Raw genomic sequence first — 17,932 nt, forward strand, 5'->3', positions numbered from 1 at the left:
TGCTGGCCACACTTCTTTTGATGCACCCCAAGACACAATTGCCCCTCTGGGCTCCAGCACACAATGGTGGCTCATGTCCAGCTTCTCATCTTCTACCACCTCCAGAACCCTAACCTGTGGCTCTTTCCATTGAATTGAGGTGTTCTTCTACTTAAGCTGTGCAGTTGACATCATTGGTGGGTGAATGGTATGTATGACATCCCTGAGGGCTTGCTGTGAGTGAAAAATTCTGGTGTATGAATGAGCCCCAGCTGATTTGTTTTTTAAACAGTAGCCACCTTATCTCCTTTGCCAACTAGAGGTTCAGTCTAGGCTTGCTACAGGCTAATGCAGGTGGCTTTAGCTACAGAGAAGTGCCAGGCCACTCTTACTGTCTAGTGGTAACAGCCAATGTGTAACAGCTTCCAAATTACTCCAGTTAACTCTCCAGCTGATGAAAGTGGAGATATTCAGTACTGAAATGAAGTGGCCAAAGCACAAACACACACCTTGTTAGTGATGAACTGACACAGAAGTGTAGTGGTTCAGGACTGGGTGCAGCTCTGTTTCTGCTGCAGATCTTCTGTCCAGCTCTGGCGATAGAAATTCCTGGTGGGAAAACACAGCAAGCATGTGGTAACTCCTTAGCTGCAGCAGTGAAATGTGATGGAGCCTGTCTGTCAGAGCTAGAAGTGTCTGACATATGGATTTGGGAAGTGTTATCTTCACATTTTGTTGGGGTTACATGGGTACTTGAGTTGCTCATTAAACGGCAGTGAAATTCATCAGAATTTTTCTGAAATAATCAAAAAGTGATGAGTCATTCCTTATGACAGAATTTCCAGGACTTTGCAAAGGTACATTAATCACAGTAATTGGGCAGTAAGGAAGCCACAGGAACAGGTAAAGTTAGGACACTTAAAATGTGGTTATAGCTGTAGCACTTTCCATATAGTAGTAAAATCTTGATGACTGAGACAGTTGATGAGGCTTGATGTTTTAGGTTTCTGATCTCTTGTTGTTTTAAAACCTTCCATAGTACTCATTTCATAATTAAAAATTACTGTCTTGTGTTCTGTTTGTATGGGTGAGTTCATTTTTAATTACTTGAGATGTATTTTCTTCTGTGGGGAAAGCAGGTAATCTCCCTCCCTGTCTGCAGCTCTGTCTAGGAACTGAAAATGGTCTCTACTATGGTACTGAAGTGAAGTTGCTGATGCATTTGTCTTTCTTGTACCCCCAAGTAGAACATATTAAAAATGAGCATCTCTGATACAGTGGAGAGAGTGAGAAGGAAGATCTTCACAAGTGTTTAGGCACCAAACCTGAGCTGCTACCAGCTGAATTTAGCCACCTGAAGCTCAGAGGGTTTGGAGCTAGGTGGCCTCCCAGCTTGCACCCAACTTTTGTCACAGAACAGGACTTGAAGTCAGTCTTCTGACTCCTGGTCCACTGCTCTGATATGCTTTTATGATTGTCTACCTATGGTGTCTTTTGGAAATTGAGTGCTGGTTGTCTTGATGGTTTGCAGATTACTCCTGGAGCTGCTAGAGCTTCTCTTTGACAAGTTCAATGCTGTGGCTGCTGCGCACTCTGTCGTCCTTGGACACCTTCAACAAACAGTGGCATCTCCTTGCAGCCAGTATGATGGTGACGTCAAGCTCTATGACATGGTTGATGTGTGGGTGAAGATCCAGGATGTCTTGCAGGTAAGAGCCCTTCAGGTGAGCATATTTTCAGCTTAGAACAGCTTTTATAACCAGAATATCAGATAATACCTGTGATACTCAAGAGACAGCTGTGCTGGAACTTGTCCTAATTTGTGGTAAGTGGCCACATAGTCTGTTCAACTCCAGAGAGCTTAAGTATCAGCAAAAAAACTAATCTGTGGATTCATCCTTATGGTGTATGGAAGAGCTGATTTGTTTTGCCTACCCAGTGTTTTTTTCAGAAGCTTTCAAACAGTGACATTCTGGTTCTGTGTTACCATGTCATGCCTGTCTCAGGAAGCATCACAGCTCTAATCGCTTGTCTTCTCTTGTCATTATGGCTTGGTTAGAGTCAGCTGAGACACTTGCTGCTGGCATGTTTTCAGGGAGTTCTTATTTGATTCTTATTCTGAACTGTAGCTTACTAAAGCTGTACCTTGCTTAGGCTTTATTCTGGTACCATGGCTATCACCTTAGTGTCTGGGACTCACAAGCAGCAAAGCTGTCATCTGTCTCACGTCTGTTCTCTCATCCTTGCTGTGAGGCTAACGTGCACATTGGAGTTGATTTATTTTGGAGTTGCCTCTCTATGCAGCACACTGAGGTACATCTCACCCAGAATTTGATTGAGGAGGTCAAAGAAATGAGCCTGGCATTATTTACTGGAGGTAGCTTGATTTATGATGGTCATTCCACCTCTGGCCTGTTCATGAAAAATGTTCTGTCTCTTACTCTAATACAGTTCTTCACTGTAGGGCACAAGTCTATTTAGCTGTTGCTCTAAAGGTTTGTTTGACTGTGCAGTGATGCACACAGGGTTTTTTTGTTTACACAAATGCAGTTAACTTTGTGCATGGGGTGAATTTAGATACTTGGACATGGTAAATGTGAAGTATGGGTCTTTGGACACAGCCATGGTCTCCTTACCCACTTATTTGTCTTTCTAGAGGAGTTAGTATTTTTATCAAAGAAATTTTGATTAGTTTTGTCCATGATACAGATTTTCACCTTCCTTCAGTATTGTTCTTGCAAGTACTTGATTGGAAATGTCCAGTCAGAGATGAATGATGGATTTTTTAATCAAAATGTCAGAGTTGAAGCTGTATGACCCTGTTAAAGGGAAGGATGAAACTTAAGAACATGAGGAAAGGGCTTGACAAGAGGTACCTCCAGTCATCTTATTGTCATCCATGTGGTCTAGATAAACTTTAAGAGCTTTGAGTTCTGCAGATTTTGCTTCAGGAGGACAAAGCCTTGAGGGTTAGGGTACTGCAAAATTTTATTTTCATGAAGACAAAGGCAAGGCTGGTAATTCCAAATTCTAAAGAGCAGCGACTGTTTGTGATAATGTCTGGGGAGACTGTGGCTGCCCCATCCCTGGCAGTGTTGAAGGGCAGGTTGGATGGGGCTTGGAGCAACCTGGTCTAGTGGGAGGTGTCCCTGCCCATGGCAGGGTGTTGGAACTAGATGATCTTGAAGGTCCCTTCCAACCCAAACCATTCTATGATTCTATTCCTCATGAGTGGTGAAAATGGGAGTGACTTATACTGGCTATTCCCAACCAACTGGTGGAACTTCTATACAGAAGCATGTGTAGGTGTGCACATAGAGTGAATGTGTTTTCCATGGGAGAAAATATTTGACCAAGCTTTCTATGAAATTCAGTGTGAAGAAAAACATAAGCTAATTGTAAATGTTTAGTTGCTGGTGGTCTGCGAGCACATATGTCAGAGCAAGTCAGAAAAGCTTCCAAAAGAGCTTTTCACAGAATCACAGAATGGTTTGAGTTGGAGGGTCATCTCAGACCATGACAATTCTCTGGTTCTGTAAAGCTCATCTAGTGCCAACCCCCTGCATGGGCAGGGACACCTCCCACCAGCCCAGGCTGCTCCCAGCCCCATCCAACCTGCCCTTCAACACTGCCAGGGATGGGGCAGCCACAGCTTCCCTGGGCAACTTGGGCCAGGGTCTCACCACACTACAGCAAAGAATTTCTTCGTAATGTCTAACCTAAATCCCCCCTTCTCCAGTTTTATTGCATTTTATAATACATAAAACCAACACTTTAAGATCCATAAACTCTTGCTGGTTAAGGGTAGGAGATGAGACCTGACTGACAGGGAAAGGAGGAACTCTTCCATTTCCTTGTTCAAAACCTTGTGGGTTTGTTGTATATTAGTTTCAAAGCAGTAAATTTCTTTTTTTTTTACTTTATCTTTAAGCCCAAAACGAAATTATTCCTATCCTGTGTTTCTAAATAAGGATAATTGTTTGAGAGGAGATCACACATTTGTGGCAGGGGGAGCAGGGTAATGTTTTAAGTGCTTATTTAAATGTGCCTGTCGTTGAGGGAGGATGGAAATTTGGAGGAAATGGCTTTGTGGTGGGGTGCATCAGGGAAATGATGGAATTCTAGCAGATCATGATTAATGAAATTCATCAGGCTAGAACAATATCATGTCACTCTGCAATTCACATGGCTAATCTGCACATGTACGTTGTGTCTCTGCATGTGGAACACGTTACAGCAAGGTTATCTCTTTAGAGTTCTGTACAAAAGTCATAATGTGCTCTCATGGTGTGATGAAAATTGTCCTTGGAGGGAAATGTGAGGGAAGTTGTTTTCAGCAGCTTATTTTTGTTGCTGGATTTCTGAATGCTTCCTAATAACTGCACCAAGGACTGCACTGTTAAATTGGTGACACGGAGTTGTGCAGTGTTGAGATACTGAACATGCAGACATTATATATTTTGACCTTCTTTGAGAATAGGAGAATAATACTGAACTCATCAGGAGAAAGACAGTGACCTTTTAGAGCTGGGTACAGGAGTGCTAGAGAACAAACCAACCAAAAAATCAGTTTGTCAAAATATTAGAGCAGCCTTGTTCAGGAAAACACAGTTTGAAGTTATTTACTTGTAGCAGAGCCAGCTTGTAGTCATGTGGCTGTACCAACAGGAGAGATCAGAGGCTTTTTTAAATGTTAACTTGGCATTTAGTCCATGCAGCTAATTTAGCTCTTCAGTGTAGGAGTGGGTGGAATATCCTTCTGAAGAGCATAATTACTGGTAGGACAGAGTACTAGTCTGGAGAGAACTGGGAGCTGGGTTACAATGGCAGTTGGCAATGTACCCACATGAAGAACTTGGCTTTTTCAGTCTAGGCCAAATCTTAGCCCAGATAAGGGCTTTTCTGTCCTGTTCTGTTAGTGTCAGGGGACTGACAGCTGGCAGACGTATTATAGCAGTCACTTATACTTGGTGTGATGGTTCTCCCTTGCTGTTATCTATAGCACAGAACTTTTAACAGTTCATTCACCTTTTTTTTAGCACTGTCTTTTGATACTACAGTGAGAGATCTGTCCCTGCTGAATATCAGTGTTCATTCAACTGCTTCAGGAATGTCACCATTCTAGTGAGAGGATGATCACCCTGTCAGGTGTTTTATTTCAGTGCAGAACCCCACTGCTGGAGAAAATGCCAAAGACGTTTCCATGTGTGCTCAGCATCTTGTTATCAGCTTAGGCCACTTTTATTTGCCTTCAAGGAAGGCATCTTCTTTTCTTTTGAAGTGTTAGTATTTGTAGTTGAGGGATCTCAATTTTTTTGAGAGGTCTATATCCATTTTCTTGCTGCTACAGAAGAGAGGGATAATCACATATATGCTCTGGGATGTACGTGGTATCTTTAGCAGGCTGTCTGGTGGTCTGTCTACTGAGAAGACACTGGCAATTATTACTTTCCTTTTTTGGGGTTTTCTGTTGAATGCTTTCAAATGTTTTCCAAAAATGGTGTGATTTAGCAGCCTAAACATTGATGAAATACCATAAGGAAACTGGAGCAGAGAATTTAAAGCCTACTCTGCCCACGCTCTACTGTTCTACTGCAGAGCTGGAGATACCAGAAAATGTTGATTGAAAAAGCCTCTTTGCATGTCATGCTCCTCCATCCAGAGGCTGTATGACATACCTTCCCTTAGGAAGAGGAATGGCACTTGAGTGCAGGATTTGAGGAGGGAGATCAGGTAGCTTTGCAGTACACAGCTAGGTCTGGTAGGCAGAAACGTGAGCCATCTCTGAAAAGCTGCACTTAAATTGTCTTTGCTATGACATACTTCTCTGGGAGTCCTGCTGGAGCTTTCATGGCTATGCTGCTGTAAGCTGAGCCACCCTGTCAATTTGTAAGTGAATACATGGAAAAAATTATTGGTTCTCTTAGGCAAACAGGTGAGCAGGGGGGTTCAGCACTCTTTGTGCTGGGTTTACCCTGCTACATCCTCATGGAGAAGGTGCAGAGGGTTCAGCTCCATGTCAGTCTCTGCAGATCAAGTCAGCTGTGCTGTGATTTGATTTCTTCTTCTGGAGGTTTTGCTCATTTTCCCCAAAGTAATCTAATTTGAAGTAGTTGAATTGGCTGCAGATTTTCTGCTGGCTGCCTTTTCTGCTTGCCCAGGTCCTTGAACAGTGTTAGTCTTGGCACAGGAGTGAGCAGAGGGAACACACCATGAAGAGGGAAAGTGAAAGGTTTATCCTGGCAACTGCAGCTTTCATCAGCCTGAGCTGCTCTGTGGAGTGGCACCTCGAGGTACCTGCTCATGGGGAAAAAGAGCTGGATTTTGCTCTTAGGCTCAGCACAGGTCTGGCAGCTGTGCAAAACATGTACTAAAATGGCCTGTGATGTTAAGAGCAGGAGCTTGGGAATGATGTCCTGTCCTGAGCTCTGAATCCCTGCAGCTGGGATGCTGACTCTTCAGTTAAGTGTGTTGTGGAACAGGGAACCAAATCTCTTTGCACCTTTGCATTTAAAGGATGAATGAACGAGTCTTGAATAGGTGAGAGGTGTTAGTGTTAATAATCCATAAGTACTGGTTGAAATGTCAAAGCAATATATGAAATTGCTGCTGCATTTGAGAAGTTCACCAGGCAATATTTTGAATGTAAAGCAGTGTTATTTTTCAGCAAATCTCTTTACAGGTATGTAATGATTTTGTTGTTGTCCTCAAAATGTGCCTGATGGTATTTCTGCTTCCTTTTAAATGGACTGAAACTTGTGGAACTGATGCCCTTGGGCTCCTTATTGGTTTGTCTCATTAATGCTTAATCATGGAAGTGATTTGTCTGCAGCTTTTGAAAAATACTTCCAATCAATCTTGGGTGCGTGAAGAAGGGAGAGAGAACATTCTGCTTCTCAGGATGCTCATATTTTAAAATGGAATTTAGATAATTAGGCTAAGTCACTTGGCATTTTTCCTCTTTTTTTGAAGTGAACTCAGAGCATGCATTAAGAATTCCAGCACAGTGAATGTCACATCTTTTTTCTGCAAATATGTACTACTAAGAGCATGACAACTTCTGTCAAGGTTATTTGTCCAGAAGAGTGTCATCTTTCTGAATCTAAGAAAGGATGAGATTATTTTGCAGGCAGGTGTTTCTTTGAATTTTGATCTTGCCAGGAAGGTACTTTATGTCTTGCCTCCCCTTGCTGTTAAAATGTTTTATAGATTTGCTTCAATGTATCTAATAATTCCAGTTGATTCTACATTTTGAATCCAAGTAATTTGGTATCTTTCTTAAGCATTTAACAAGATGCACTTGGAGTTGAAGATGGTGGATATTGTCTTGATTAAGGTGTAGTCCCCCAAGTGCCAAGACATTTCATAGCATTCGGATGGATTATGCAGCTAGAAGGGCAAGGAACTGCGTATCAATGACATCATGTCCTTTTAAAAACAAAGAATATGAAGTAGAAATGTACAAAATACATCTTTTTTTTCCTTAACTGGATGGTTGTGGCTAAAGTGAAGGGTGTTTAAAACTGAATTACTGTGGTAACAGGTACCTGGAAGAGGTCCAGAGCAGAGCTGGCTGTGAACACTGGATTATTGTCTTTCCAGGGAATGGTCCTTGGTACCTCAACTGTGCTGTAATAGCATGGTGACACAGCAGAAGTTGGTGTGAGTAAAACTGCATTAGCAGCTTTTGTTTTGAGAGTCATTTTTATCCCAGAGCTGTTGATCCAAACTATTTCATAAACACTAACGTTTGCTCTAAAGTTCAAAGAGAGAAAGCCCTGCATAAAAATGAATTGTTTGAACAGTTCACAGCCACTTGTGCAGCTTATTGCAGAACAGGTCACTGAGCTTATGGTTTGGGAGATTTTAAAAAAGATGAGTTTATTTGATGAAATGTTTGCAGTTATGTGAGCAAAGAGAACATTCACCCTTTTCTGTCCATGTTGTAGAGCAGCATCAAGTTGCCCTGTACTTAAAGGGCTCTTCATTTCACATGGATTTTCCTTTTAATAGTTAAGCATAGTTATCAAGTTATACTTCCAAAGAATATTTGGAGCTTATGCTTAAATATTTTAGGTAGCTAAATCCACATGAGTGTAAAGCATATACTTAAGCTGCCTTCTGAAGGAGGAAGGTGCACAAAGTCTTGTAAAGCATCCCATCAGTAAATAATTCCAAAAAAACCTGCTTAGCCTACTTGTGAAAGTAGAAGTCAGCTCTGCAAGGTGTTAGGCTGAGAGGAAGTCTGTGTCGTACAGAATGGGAGAATAACATGTTCCCTACTTCAGTATTTGACAGTTGGAATGAAACCTGTGCCTTTTGAATCCTGGGCCATTGTCAAATGCTTCATAATTTATACAGCTTGATAGCACAGAATTTTTTGCAGCTTTTCTCAGGGATGTCACTTGGAAGCCGGTCTTTTGCAAGCTGCAAGTTTGTTGAGAAGGTTATAAAGTGGCCATCACACCTGCAGTGAAGTCTGTGTTGCAAATTGTCAACAGGGATAGGGGTATTCTAAATAAAGTGTGCAAAGTTTTCAGCTTCATGGCTCTTCAGGTCAAGAAGGACAAGGAACTACTGGACAGAGTTGAGAACAGGGTCACTAAGATGATTAAGGGACTGGAGCATCTGCCCTCTGAGGAAAGGCTGAGAGAGCTGGGGTTTTTCAGCCTGGAGAAAATGAGGCTGCTGGGGCATCTCATCAATGCTTATCAATATCTACAGGGGTGTTAGGATGATGGGGCCAGTCTCTTCAGTAGTGTCCAGTGACAGGGCAAGGGGCAGTGAGCACAAGCTGGAGCACAGGAGGTTCAAGTTAAATGTAAGGAAAACCTTCTTTCCTGTGAAAGTAACAGGGTACTGGCCCAGGCTGCCCAGGGAGGTTGTGGAGTCTCCATCTCTGCAGACATTCTAAACCCATCTGGACCTGTTCCTCTGTAAAGGTTGGACCAGATGATCCTTGAAGTCCCTTCCAACCTCACAGTTCTGTGATTCTGTGCAATCTGCTCTAGGGGATCCTGCTTTAGCAGTGGGGTTTGGCTAGATGTCCTCCAGAGGTCCCTTCCAACCCTGACCATTCTGTGATTCTATGATCATCTCAGAACTGTTTATTAATGGGATGATTTAGAAGAAAGAGAAACTTGGCTGCAGGTATGTGCAGTATCTTCCTGTGTGATGTACACTAGGTGATCCTGCTCAGTCAGGGAGGTTGGACTAGATGATCTTTCGAGGTCCCTTCCAACCCCTAAGACTCTTTGATTCTGTGATCTTTCATTTAACCATTTCCCTGGATTCCTGAACAATTTTGTTAGGTCTGATCTGCTTTTTTTTTTTTTCCTGGTTACTATCAATGTCCACTGCACTTTATTCCTGCTGCCAGCTAGAATTAGAAGAGACTACAAGTAGTTCATCAGCATTTGTAGACATGTTTTATAGGACTATAAACCCACATCTCGTTTGATGTTCTGAGCTTATTCACACTTTGTCCCTGTGTGACTGGCTTTAAAGGCAGCAAGTCCTACTTTTAGTAGCATCATAAAAATGCTGTGAATGGGGAAAGGCCGAATGCTCCTCACGTCCTCACTGCATGGAGTCTCATCTGACAGCAGAGCAGGAGGGCTTCATGCAGGCAAATCCCTGCTAATGTTGGAGAGTAGCTGATATCTGGGGGAAATGTTTGGAAAATGTTTTGCCTAAAAACCTTTCTGCTCCCATGCTGTGTGCTCGCTGTGTTTGCCATGTGTGACATTTACAAAACTGTAACATGGAATCTTTTTAATTCTTGAAATTTAGCAGCTCTTGCTGTTTCTTTCCTGATATGAGATCTCATCTTTGTTTCGGGGGGCCTGCATGTGTTGTTGTCAGTATTTGTGATGTAGGAAACTACAGAATTGTATTAGAATAGAACTGACTGGTCTGGTGGGAGGTGTCCCTGCACACACACGGGGGGTTGGAACTAAATGATCTTTAAGGTGCCTTCCAACTCAAGCCATTCTGTGACTCCATGAGACTTTCCATTGGAGGCGACCTACAACGTTCATGTAGTCCAACTGCATGACCAATTCAGGGCTGACCAAAGATTAAATCATGTTAAGGGCATTTTTCAAATGCCTCTTAAACACTGCCAGGCTTGGGGCATCAACCACCTCTCCAGGAAGCCTGTTCCAGTGTTTTGCCACCCTCTCAATAAACACTCCCTAATATCCATTCTAAAACTCCTCTAATGCAGCTTTGAGCCATTTCCATTTGTCTTATCACTGGGTCTCAGGGAGAAGACCTCAGCACTTACCCTCTTCAGAAAGCTGTGGAGCCCCTCAGCCTATTTTTCTGCAAATGACAAATCCAGAGTCCTCAGCCACTTGTCGTAGGAGGTTCCTTCCAGCCCTTTCACCAGCTTTGTTGCCCTTTGGATGCGTTCAGGGACCTTCACATCCTTCTTAAGTGGTGGGGCCCGGAACTGCACCCAGTGTTTTATGTGAAGCTGCACCAATATTGAGCACAGCAGAACAATCACCTCTCTTGACTGGCTGGTTGTGCTGTGTTTGCACCCCATGATGCAGTTTGCCCTCTTGGCTGCCAGGGCATGCTGCTGACTGGTATGAACCCTGCTGTTGTAAAAATCCTTTCTAAAATTTCCTTTTCCATTATCATGTTTCCCTTGGTTTCTGCTCATGAACAGGTGTTTGCAGGTGACCCTCTTAAGACTGAGGCCACGTGCATCAGGAAGCTCAGCTCTGCTCAGATGAAAACTGTCAGGGTTATATCTGTGACATTCAGCAGGGACTGCAAGGATAGGAATTTATTTTCTTTCTCATTCTGTCTGCAAACCAAGCTACTTGCCTCCTGCTGCTCTCTTTTCACATGCATGTCCCCCTTTATACCTCCTTCTTCATCTTGATTCCTTCTTTCCCTTTCTTCAGCACCCCACCCTTTCTCAGCCTTACTCCAGGGTCCAAGCTAGAAGAGAAGGTGCAGCGTGCATGGAGATGGGTGTCATAGAACCATAGAATGCTTTTGGTTGGAAGGGACCTTTAAGGGTTATCTAGTCCAAACCCTTGGCAGTGAGCAGACACATCTTCAACTAGACCAGGTTGCTCAGAGTCCCACCCAACCTGGCCTTGAATGTTTCCAGGGGTAGGGCAGCCACAGCTTCACCTGTGCTAATGTCTCACCGCCCTCATTGTAATTTTTTTTTTTTCCCCTTACCTAGTCTGAATCTCCCTCCCTCTGTTTAAAACCATCACTCCTTGTCCTATTGCTACGGGTACTGTGTGAGAACCAAGGCTGTAGGTGGGACAGCAGCAGCTCCTTGTCATTTACAAAGGTGAACTGCAAGTCTGTGCACTCACACTTGGAAGCTGTTGCTGCTGGAGCTCTGGGCACACAGGCATGGCTTTGCCATGTGTTGTGTATCACTAGCAGAACACATAAAACATCTTAGGAACATCTAGTTCACAGCATGCTTCTCATCATCAAAGTGACTTAGTCAACTCATCTCACCAGGCTGATGTCACTCTGTATTTTACACATAGGGGAGCTGATGTTTGAGTGAAACAAACAGAAAGGATTGGAAGTATTTTTTTTCTTTCTGGTATGCCTGGTTTAAGGAGGGAGTATGTTGTGGGAGGTTTTTGGTTTGTTTGTTTTTTTTTTTTACTAAAAGTATCTGAGACTTTTTGTTTCTCTTGACATTATGGATACTCTGCACCACTGAGAATCAAGACACAAATATGCAAAGCATCCAACAAAAACTGGAGATGTCTGTCGTGCTGATGATTTGCAGGCTTCAATATTTGGTTTATTTTGTACTTTCTTAATGCTTACTCTGGCCAGTTGCCTTTTTAAGTGGTTTTATTTAGGAAGACAGCAAATATCTTTCAGTGATTTTTGAGGAACATGCCATCAGGTTTATATGTGCACAAGTGTTTCAGTGGCTGGTGCAAAGTCTGATTATAGATAATGAAGATGAGTCTGAAGTGGTTGTACTGATGTTTGAAGGTATGTACAGGACTGGCAGGGCATGGTGAGAAAATATTTAGGCACAGGATCAGCCTTTGTTTTTTCTTAATTACTTAGTTCACATTTATTCTAAAGCAGTTTCTGCTGTACCAGGTTTTCACCAAGTTATAGCCAAAGAACTCAACTGCAAGAGAGTATAGACTGGGCTTTTATATATATTGTGCAAATCATGGAATGGTTTGGGTTGGGAGGGACCTTAAAGATCATCTAGTTCCAACCCCCTACATGGCCAGGGACACCTTCTACTAGACCAGGTTGCTCAGAGACCCATCCAACCTGGCCTTGAGCACTTCCAGGGATAGGTCTTCCACAACTTGCCTGGGCAACCTGTTCCAGTGTGTCACCACCTTTACACTAAAGAATGTCTTCCTAAAGTCTAACCTAAGTCTCCCCTATTGCATTTTTAACACACCTTGATTTCTTGTGCAGATTTGTGCTGCCATCACCCAGCTTGAGCTTCTAGGCTGGACCAGCATCCTCTTCACTTCCATGGTACAAAATTAACTTGCCATATTCATAGTTGATTGATCAACTATAGAATGATCAAAGTTGATGAGACTGAATGTTGAACATTCCTGTTTCATCCAGCAAATACCATTGATGGGAGCCTACTGCAAGGCTGCTGGTAGCTGGTGGTCTGTAGACAAGCCCTTTTCCCCCCCTTCCCTGTTCTTCAAATATGGGCCTTCAGTAGAGCCCTTTATGTAGCTTCAAAAATTGCAAAGTTGAAGATCCACTTTGAAGAAGAGGGAAGACCCATATCTATCAAAATACAGTATAATTATGCAAACCCAACAGCTTTGTTATAGAATCAACATGTTCATTGTTGCTTGTAGCAAATGTCTGGACAAGGCAGCAATGATGTCCTTGCTGACAACCACGGAAACCCATGTTCACCTGCAAAAAGGGGGAGATGAGGAATTAAATGTGGCCTGTATCCAGTCATTCTGCTCTTAGTATGTAATCAAATGCCTTGAAGTTCTTTGAGGTCCTTATTTACTGGAAAAGCCCTAGGAAATGTGTGATTGGTGTACTCTTTGTGAAGCTGAGAGCTGGAACCTGTTTAAAATAATCATGTGCTGCATTGTTAATTCATTCTTTCCAGTAATAAAAGCTGAGCTCCCTCTGCTTTGCATTTCCTTGACAAAACATCAAAGAGAGTAGCAGTAGGAGAATATGAAAAAATGTGTGCTTAGCTCAGATACTGTGCTGCTGAGTGATGTGGTTCTGGTGCTTTTATTTACTGCTTTTATTTACCTTTAATTTTTAGTATTACAGCATGGCTGATCAGTTCTTACCATGATTTCTAAGGGTGAAGTGTTGTTTCCCAAAGCTGTTTTTGGTGGCCAACTTGGTGGTGGTACCTCCTATTCCCAGAGTAGTAGTGGCTGAGGGGCCCTGTCAAGTGCTATAAAAATAACTGTGGTCAACTCAGTATTTGTTTTTCTATAGTTTTTACTCAGCCATCCTATGAATTTCTGTGATGGATGAGGTGTTCCAACAGAGCCAAAGGCACATAGGATCTAACTCCCTTGGCAGTCCAGTAGGGCTTGGGCAACTAATTGCTTCAGATTCTTTTGAAAATCCCAGATCTGATTTTGCATTATAATAACATGATTTTAGAGGAGGGTAAACCTCCAAGAAAAAGAATGCTTTCTGAAACTTTTAATAGACAAGGGAGCTGTTTGCCTGGTCTTACTGATGGCTGAGTCTCTTTTTGTTGAACCTTCTTTGGAAAAGGCTTGAAGCAGGAGGTCAAACAAAAAGGTGGAGGACAAGGGGCTGGTTGCTGTGTTTTCCAAGGGCTGACCTGTGGCCTTGTGCAATACCCAAGATGAAAGTGCAAACAGGACTCTTGTCTGCCACGTGGTAAATTCATTCTGATTGCAGAAAGGTTAATTGTGTCATTAATTTTCTCTCTTAGGCTTAAGCAGTTGGAAGCTGTTGCATATGAGAGGGAGAATAATCCAAATCAGTTACACCTCCCAGCGGGTTGGTAAATAGATAAATCAGAGTGGTCCCTTAAGCATAATATCAAAAATCTTTCCCATTTTACTCACAAAGGACAGTGAAACAAACCAGTAGATTTACACGTGATTAGTCAGGGCAGAATAAAAGGATGATCTCACTTCAATGCCATGATTTGGTGCTATATTCCCTTGCTGTTTAATCATTCTGTCACGTGCCTGGTGCCCTGTTGGAAAAACTGTTTCCCAGCCACGTTACCTGCCTGAGGGATAAATGATGGTGCCTTTGAACTGCTCTCTCACACTAACCTGTCTTGATAATTTACCTTAATTCATGATGGGATCTTTCCTTTAAGCTAGTCTAGGTCCTCATGCAGAAAAATTAAGATGTTATCAAAGATCTGTGGGCACGACAACTACAGTGGAGAGTGTTCTGAAATCACTTCATAGAATCATAGTCAGAATGGTTTGGTTTGGAAGAAACCTCAGAGATCATCTAGTTCCACCACCCCTACATGGGCAGGGTCTCTTCCCACTAGGCCAGGTTGCTCCAAGCTTTTAAACACTTCCAGAGAGAGGGGATCCACAACCTGCTTGTAATCTTTCCATGGCAGTGCTACAAGTGTGTCCCTGTTATTATGTACAGATCTTTGCATTTGACTAGAGATTGAGCTAGTGATGTCCTTCAGTTTGTCTGCAGTGGGGTACGGGACACAGGTCAACTCCTGCAGTTCCAGCTGTGGAAAGCAGAAAATTGTCTAAGTTGGTTTTCTTCCCAAGACTGCATTGCTTGTAGGTCTACACTATTTTGTGAGACAAGGAATTATAGTTTTTTCTAGTTAACATTATTTTCACTCTGGAATCTTTAGCTTCCCTTTGTGTTGCAAGGTGAATGCAGATGCAGAACCTTTTTTGAATGGCACTTTGGTTTCCAGTTGGACATGAGGAATTTTCAAGTGCTGTGGTTTTGAATCATAATCATTTTGGTTAGAAAAGACCTTCAGGATCATTGAGTCCTACCATTCTGTAACTCTGCCAGCCATTAACCTAACTCTACCAAGTCCCATCCTTAAACCAGCATTCCCAAGCACCACATCTAAGCATTCATCTCACCAGCACATTGATTTTTATTTTTATTTTTTAATGTCCTTCATGCATTGCAGTTCTTCAGGGCTTTATATCCAGTGCTTGGGCAATTAGAGGATGGAATCTTAAGTATCTTTCAGATCATCTGCCCTTTTGCCTTCACACTCAGGGAACAATGAGCACATTAAGGATTCCAGGGGATGGGGCACTTGTATCAATGGTGAAAATATGTTTTTGCTGTGTGGTTTTGATTATCTTTTTTTTTTTTTTTGTGAGAATGGGCTGAGGCACTGGAAAATACCACATTGCAGTCTAAATTTGAACATCCTCCTGATTTAGTTTCATAGTAGGAAGTAGCACTGAGGGAGAGGGAATTCTGTCACTGACTTCATGCGTGGTGTGATTCAAGACAGGGTTGTCACACCAGGAACCTAGTTAGTGCTTTGCTTACAGTAGAACTGTGAGTCTCTTTGGGCTTGTGTTAATTATGAATTTGTATTTTTCAAATCTTAGTATCTCAGAGATCTTTGAAAGGATGTATCAAGCCTCTGCATGTCTGGGCAACAGGTACTTGAGTGGATCTGAATATATGTAGGTCGGAAGATGTGATCTGTGGGTATCTGTACAGCAACTTAAGTCATTCACCCCTTAATGGCAGCCTGTGTGACTCCTTTAAATTGAGGTTGCAGGTTGTATAAAGCAGGTTAGAATTTGTTCCTCGTGTTCTCAAATCCCACTTTCTTTTATTAACATCATGTTCTTCAGTTTAATTGTCTTTAGAGACTGAGTTGGAGAAGTGTTTTGTTGCTTATGTCTCATATCTATTGTTCTGCCTATATTCCCGTATATATTCTGTGTTTTTTGAAAAGCAGCTAGATTTTAATCTGAATTTTTTACACTGACAGGTTTAAATGTGTTCTGTGGTCAAACACCACCAGAAGCAAAATGACTTCCTAGTTCTTACAGTCCACCTAAGCATGTATTAACACTTTCTGCCAAGTCATTTGAACAAAAATCCAAACATCAAATACCTGAGTGAGGGGATTCTGCAGGTGGAGATGAGCTTGAGATTATGAGACTTATCTCCAAGGTCACAAAACTGTCTTCTGCCTTTTTTAGAAGCCTTTAATGTAATGTTGAGTGGGTCGTTCATTGTGTGCTGTAGCTGGTGCTACACATTCCCAACAGTTCAGCCTCCTGTGATTAGCAAGAAATGCTAGCTTTGTATTTTCTGAGTGCCTTTTTTAAGGTCAAGGGTTCAGGTTGAAGGTTTTGTTAAACATTCTTCTCTTGTGCACTTAGTTTCGCTGTGAGCTATATAATTAACAATTTTTTTAAAGATGGAGTTAAGGTTCACATATTAATTGATGGTATAGAAATAGTCTCCTGTGCAAGTTGTAATAGTTCTTCATGGTCTGTGGAAGATTATTGCATGATCTATTAGGGACTTGTTCTTGTGATGCATAATATTGTGCTGTAGTAATGAACCTGAGAGTCTTTGGCTTCATTCTAAGAGGCTGTGTAGAAGGAACATGAATCCCTTGAACATCTTTGAGCTGCAGCCCCCTGAGAACTGGATCTCTCTGGCTGCCAAAGGGGTAAGTTCTGGAAGACAAGAGTAGACCAGTAAGCAAATACATTCAAGGTAGAGCAATACCTTTATTGCAATAACTTTAAGGGATCTTTTTTTCCCTAGCTGGGAACCAGACATTAGTATGTGGCTTTTGTAGCCTAAACTGAAGACAAAACAGTACATTTAATGAGAAGCAGCCCAGAGGAGAGTACTTGGGAGTGATGGTGGACAAGGAGCTCAACATGAGCCAGCACTGTGCACTGGAGACCAGAAATTGGCTGTGTCCTGGGCTATGTCAAAAGAAGCATGACCAGCAGGACCAGGGAGGGGATTCTCTCACTCTTATCTAGTCTTGTTAGACCCCACCTGGAGTACTCTGTCTAGTTCTGGAGGCTGCAACACTGGAAGGACATAGAGCTCCTGAAAACTGTCCGGGAGAGGCCACAAAAATAATGAAAGGGTTGGAGCAGCTGGGCTCTGGAGACAGGCTGAGAGAGTTGGGGTGTTCAGCCTGGAGAAGAGGAGGCTCCAGGGAGACCTTAGAGCACCTTCCAGTGCCTGAAGGGGCTCCAGGAAAGCTGGGGAGTGGCTTGGGACAAGGGTTTGTTGTGAGAGAATGAGGGGGAATGGCTTTAAACTGGCAGAGGGAGCTGGAGCTGACATGTGAGGGAGAAATTCTTTGCTGTGAGGATGGTGAGACCCTGGCCCAGGTTGCCCAGGGAAGCTGTGGCTGCCCCATCCCTGGCAGTGTTGAAGGGCAGGTTGGATGGGGCTTGGAGCAGCCTGGGCTGGTGGGAGGTGTCCCTGCCCATGCAGAGGGGTTGGTATCAGGTGGTCTTTAACGTCCCTTCCAACCCAAACCATTCAGTGGTTCTATAAAAAATCATCCGTGATCAGTTTTAAGAGTCTAGAAGAAAAGCATGGCCCTTATGGCACCAGCTGCTTTGAAGGACAGATGTTCCAGAGGCAGCTTGAAATAAGCAGTTTAAGATACTGGACAGTCTATTTCCTCAATATAGTCCTGGTTTATCAGTACCCAGATAATTCCTGTATCTGCACACCAACCTGCTGCACTGACTGCTGAAGTGATGTGCAACCATGTGTGTGTTTGGCAAGGGAAGAACAAAGGAGCAGGTGGTATTTGAGTGGGGTTTTTTTGTGCTTTTACTCTTAGAATAACCTCTTCAGTGGAGAGTGGTGTAACCAGACATACATGTTTGCAACTCATCCAGCTCAATGCAGACACCATGCAATATTAGTATGATTGTTACAATGTCACAGCATCATTCTGGTTGGAAAAGACCTTCAA

The 17,932-nt window shown here is 42.7% G+C and overlaps 1 protein-coding gene across 1 annotated transcript in view; it reads left to right on the forward strand.

Moving 5' to 3' along the window:
• EXOC4 (exocyst complex component 4) overlaps nt 1-17,932 on the forward strand; it is a 409,379-nt gene that overhangs the window by 68,228 nt on the left and 323,219 nt on the right. Inside the window, exon 7 of the mRNA XM_051612171.1 lies at nt 1,511-1,688. Coding sequence (XP_051468131.1) covers nt 1,511-1,688 — 178 coding nt within the window. The remainder of the gene's footprint in view (nt 1-1,510; nt 1,689-17,932) is intronic.

The sequence above is a fragment of the Apus apus genome, chromosome 1, assembly GCF_020740795.1.
Source record: "Apus apus isolate bApuApu2 chromosome 1, bApuApu2.pri.cur, whole genome shotgun sequence".
NCBI classification, from domain to species: domain Eukaryota; kingdom Metazoa; phylum Chordata; class Aves; order Apodiformes; family Apodidae; genus Apus; species Apus apus.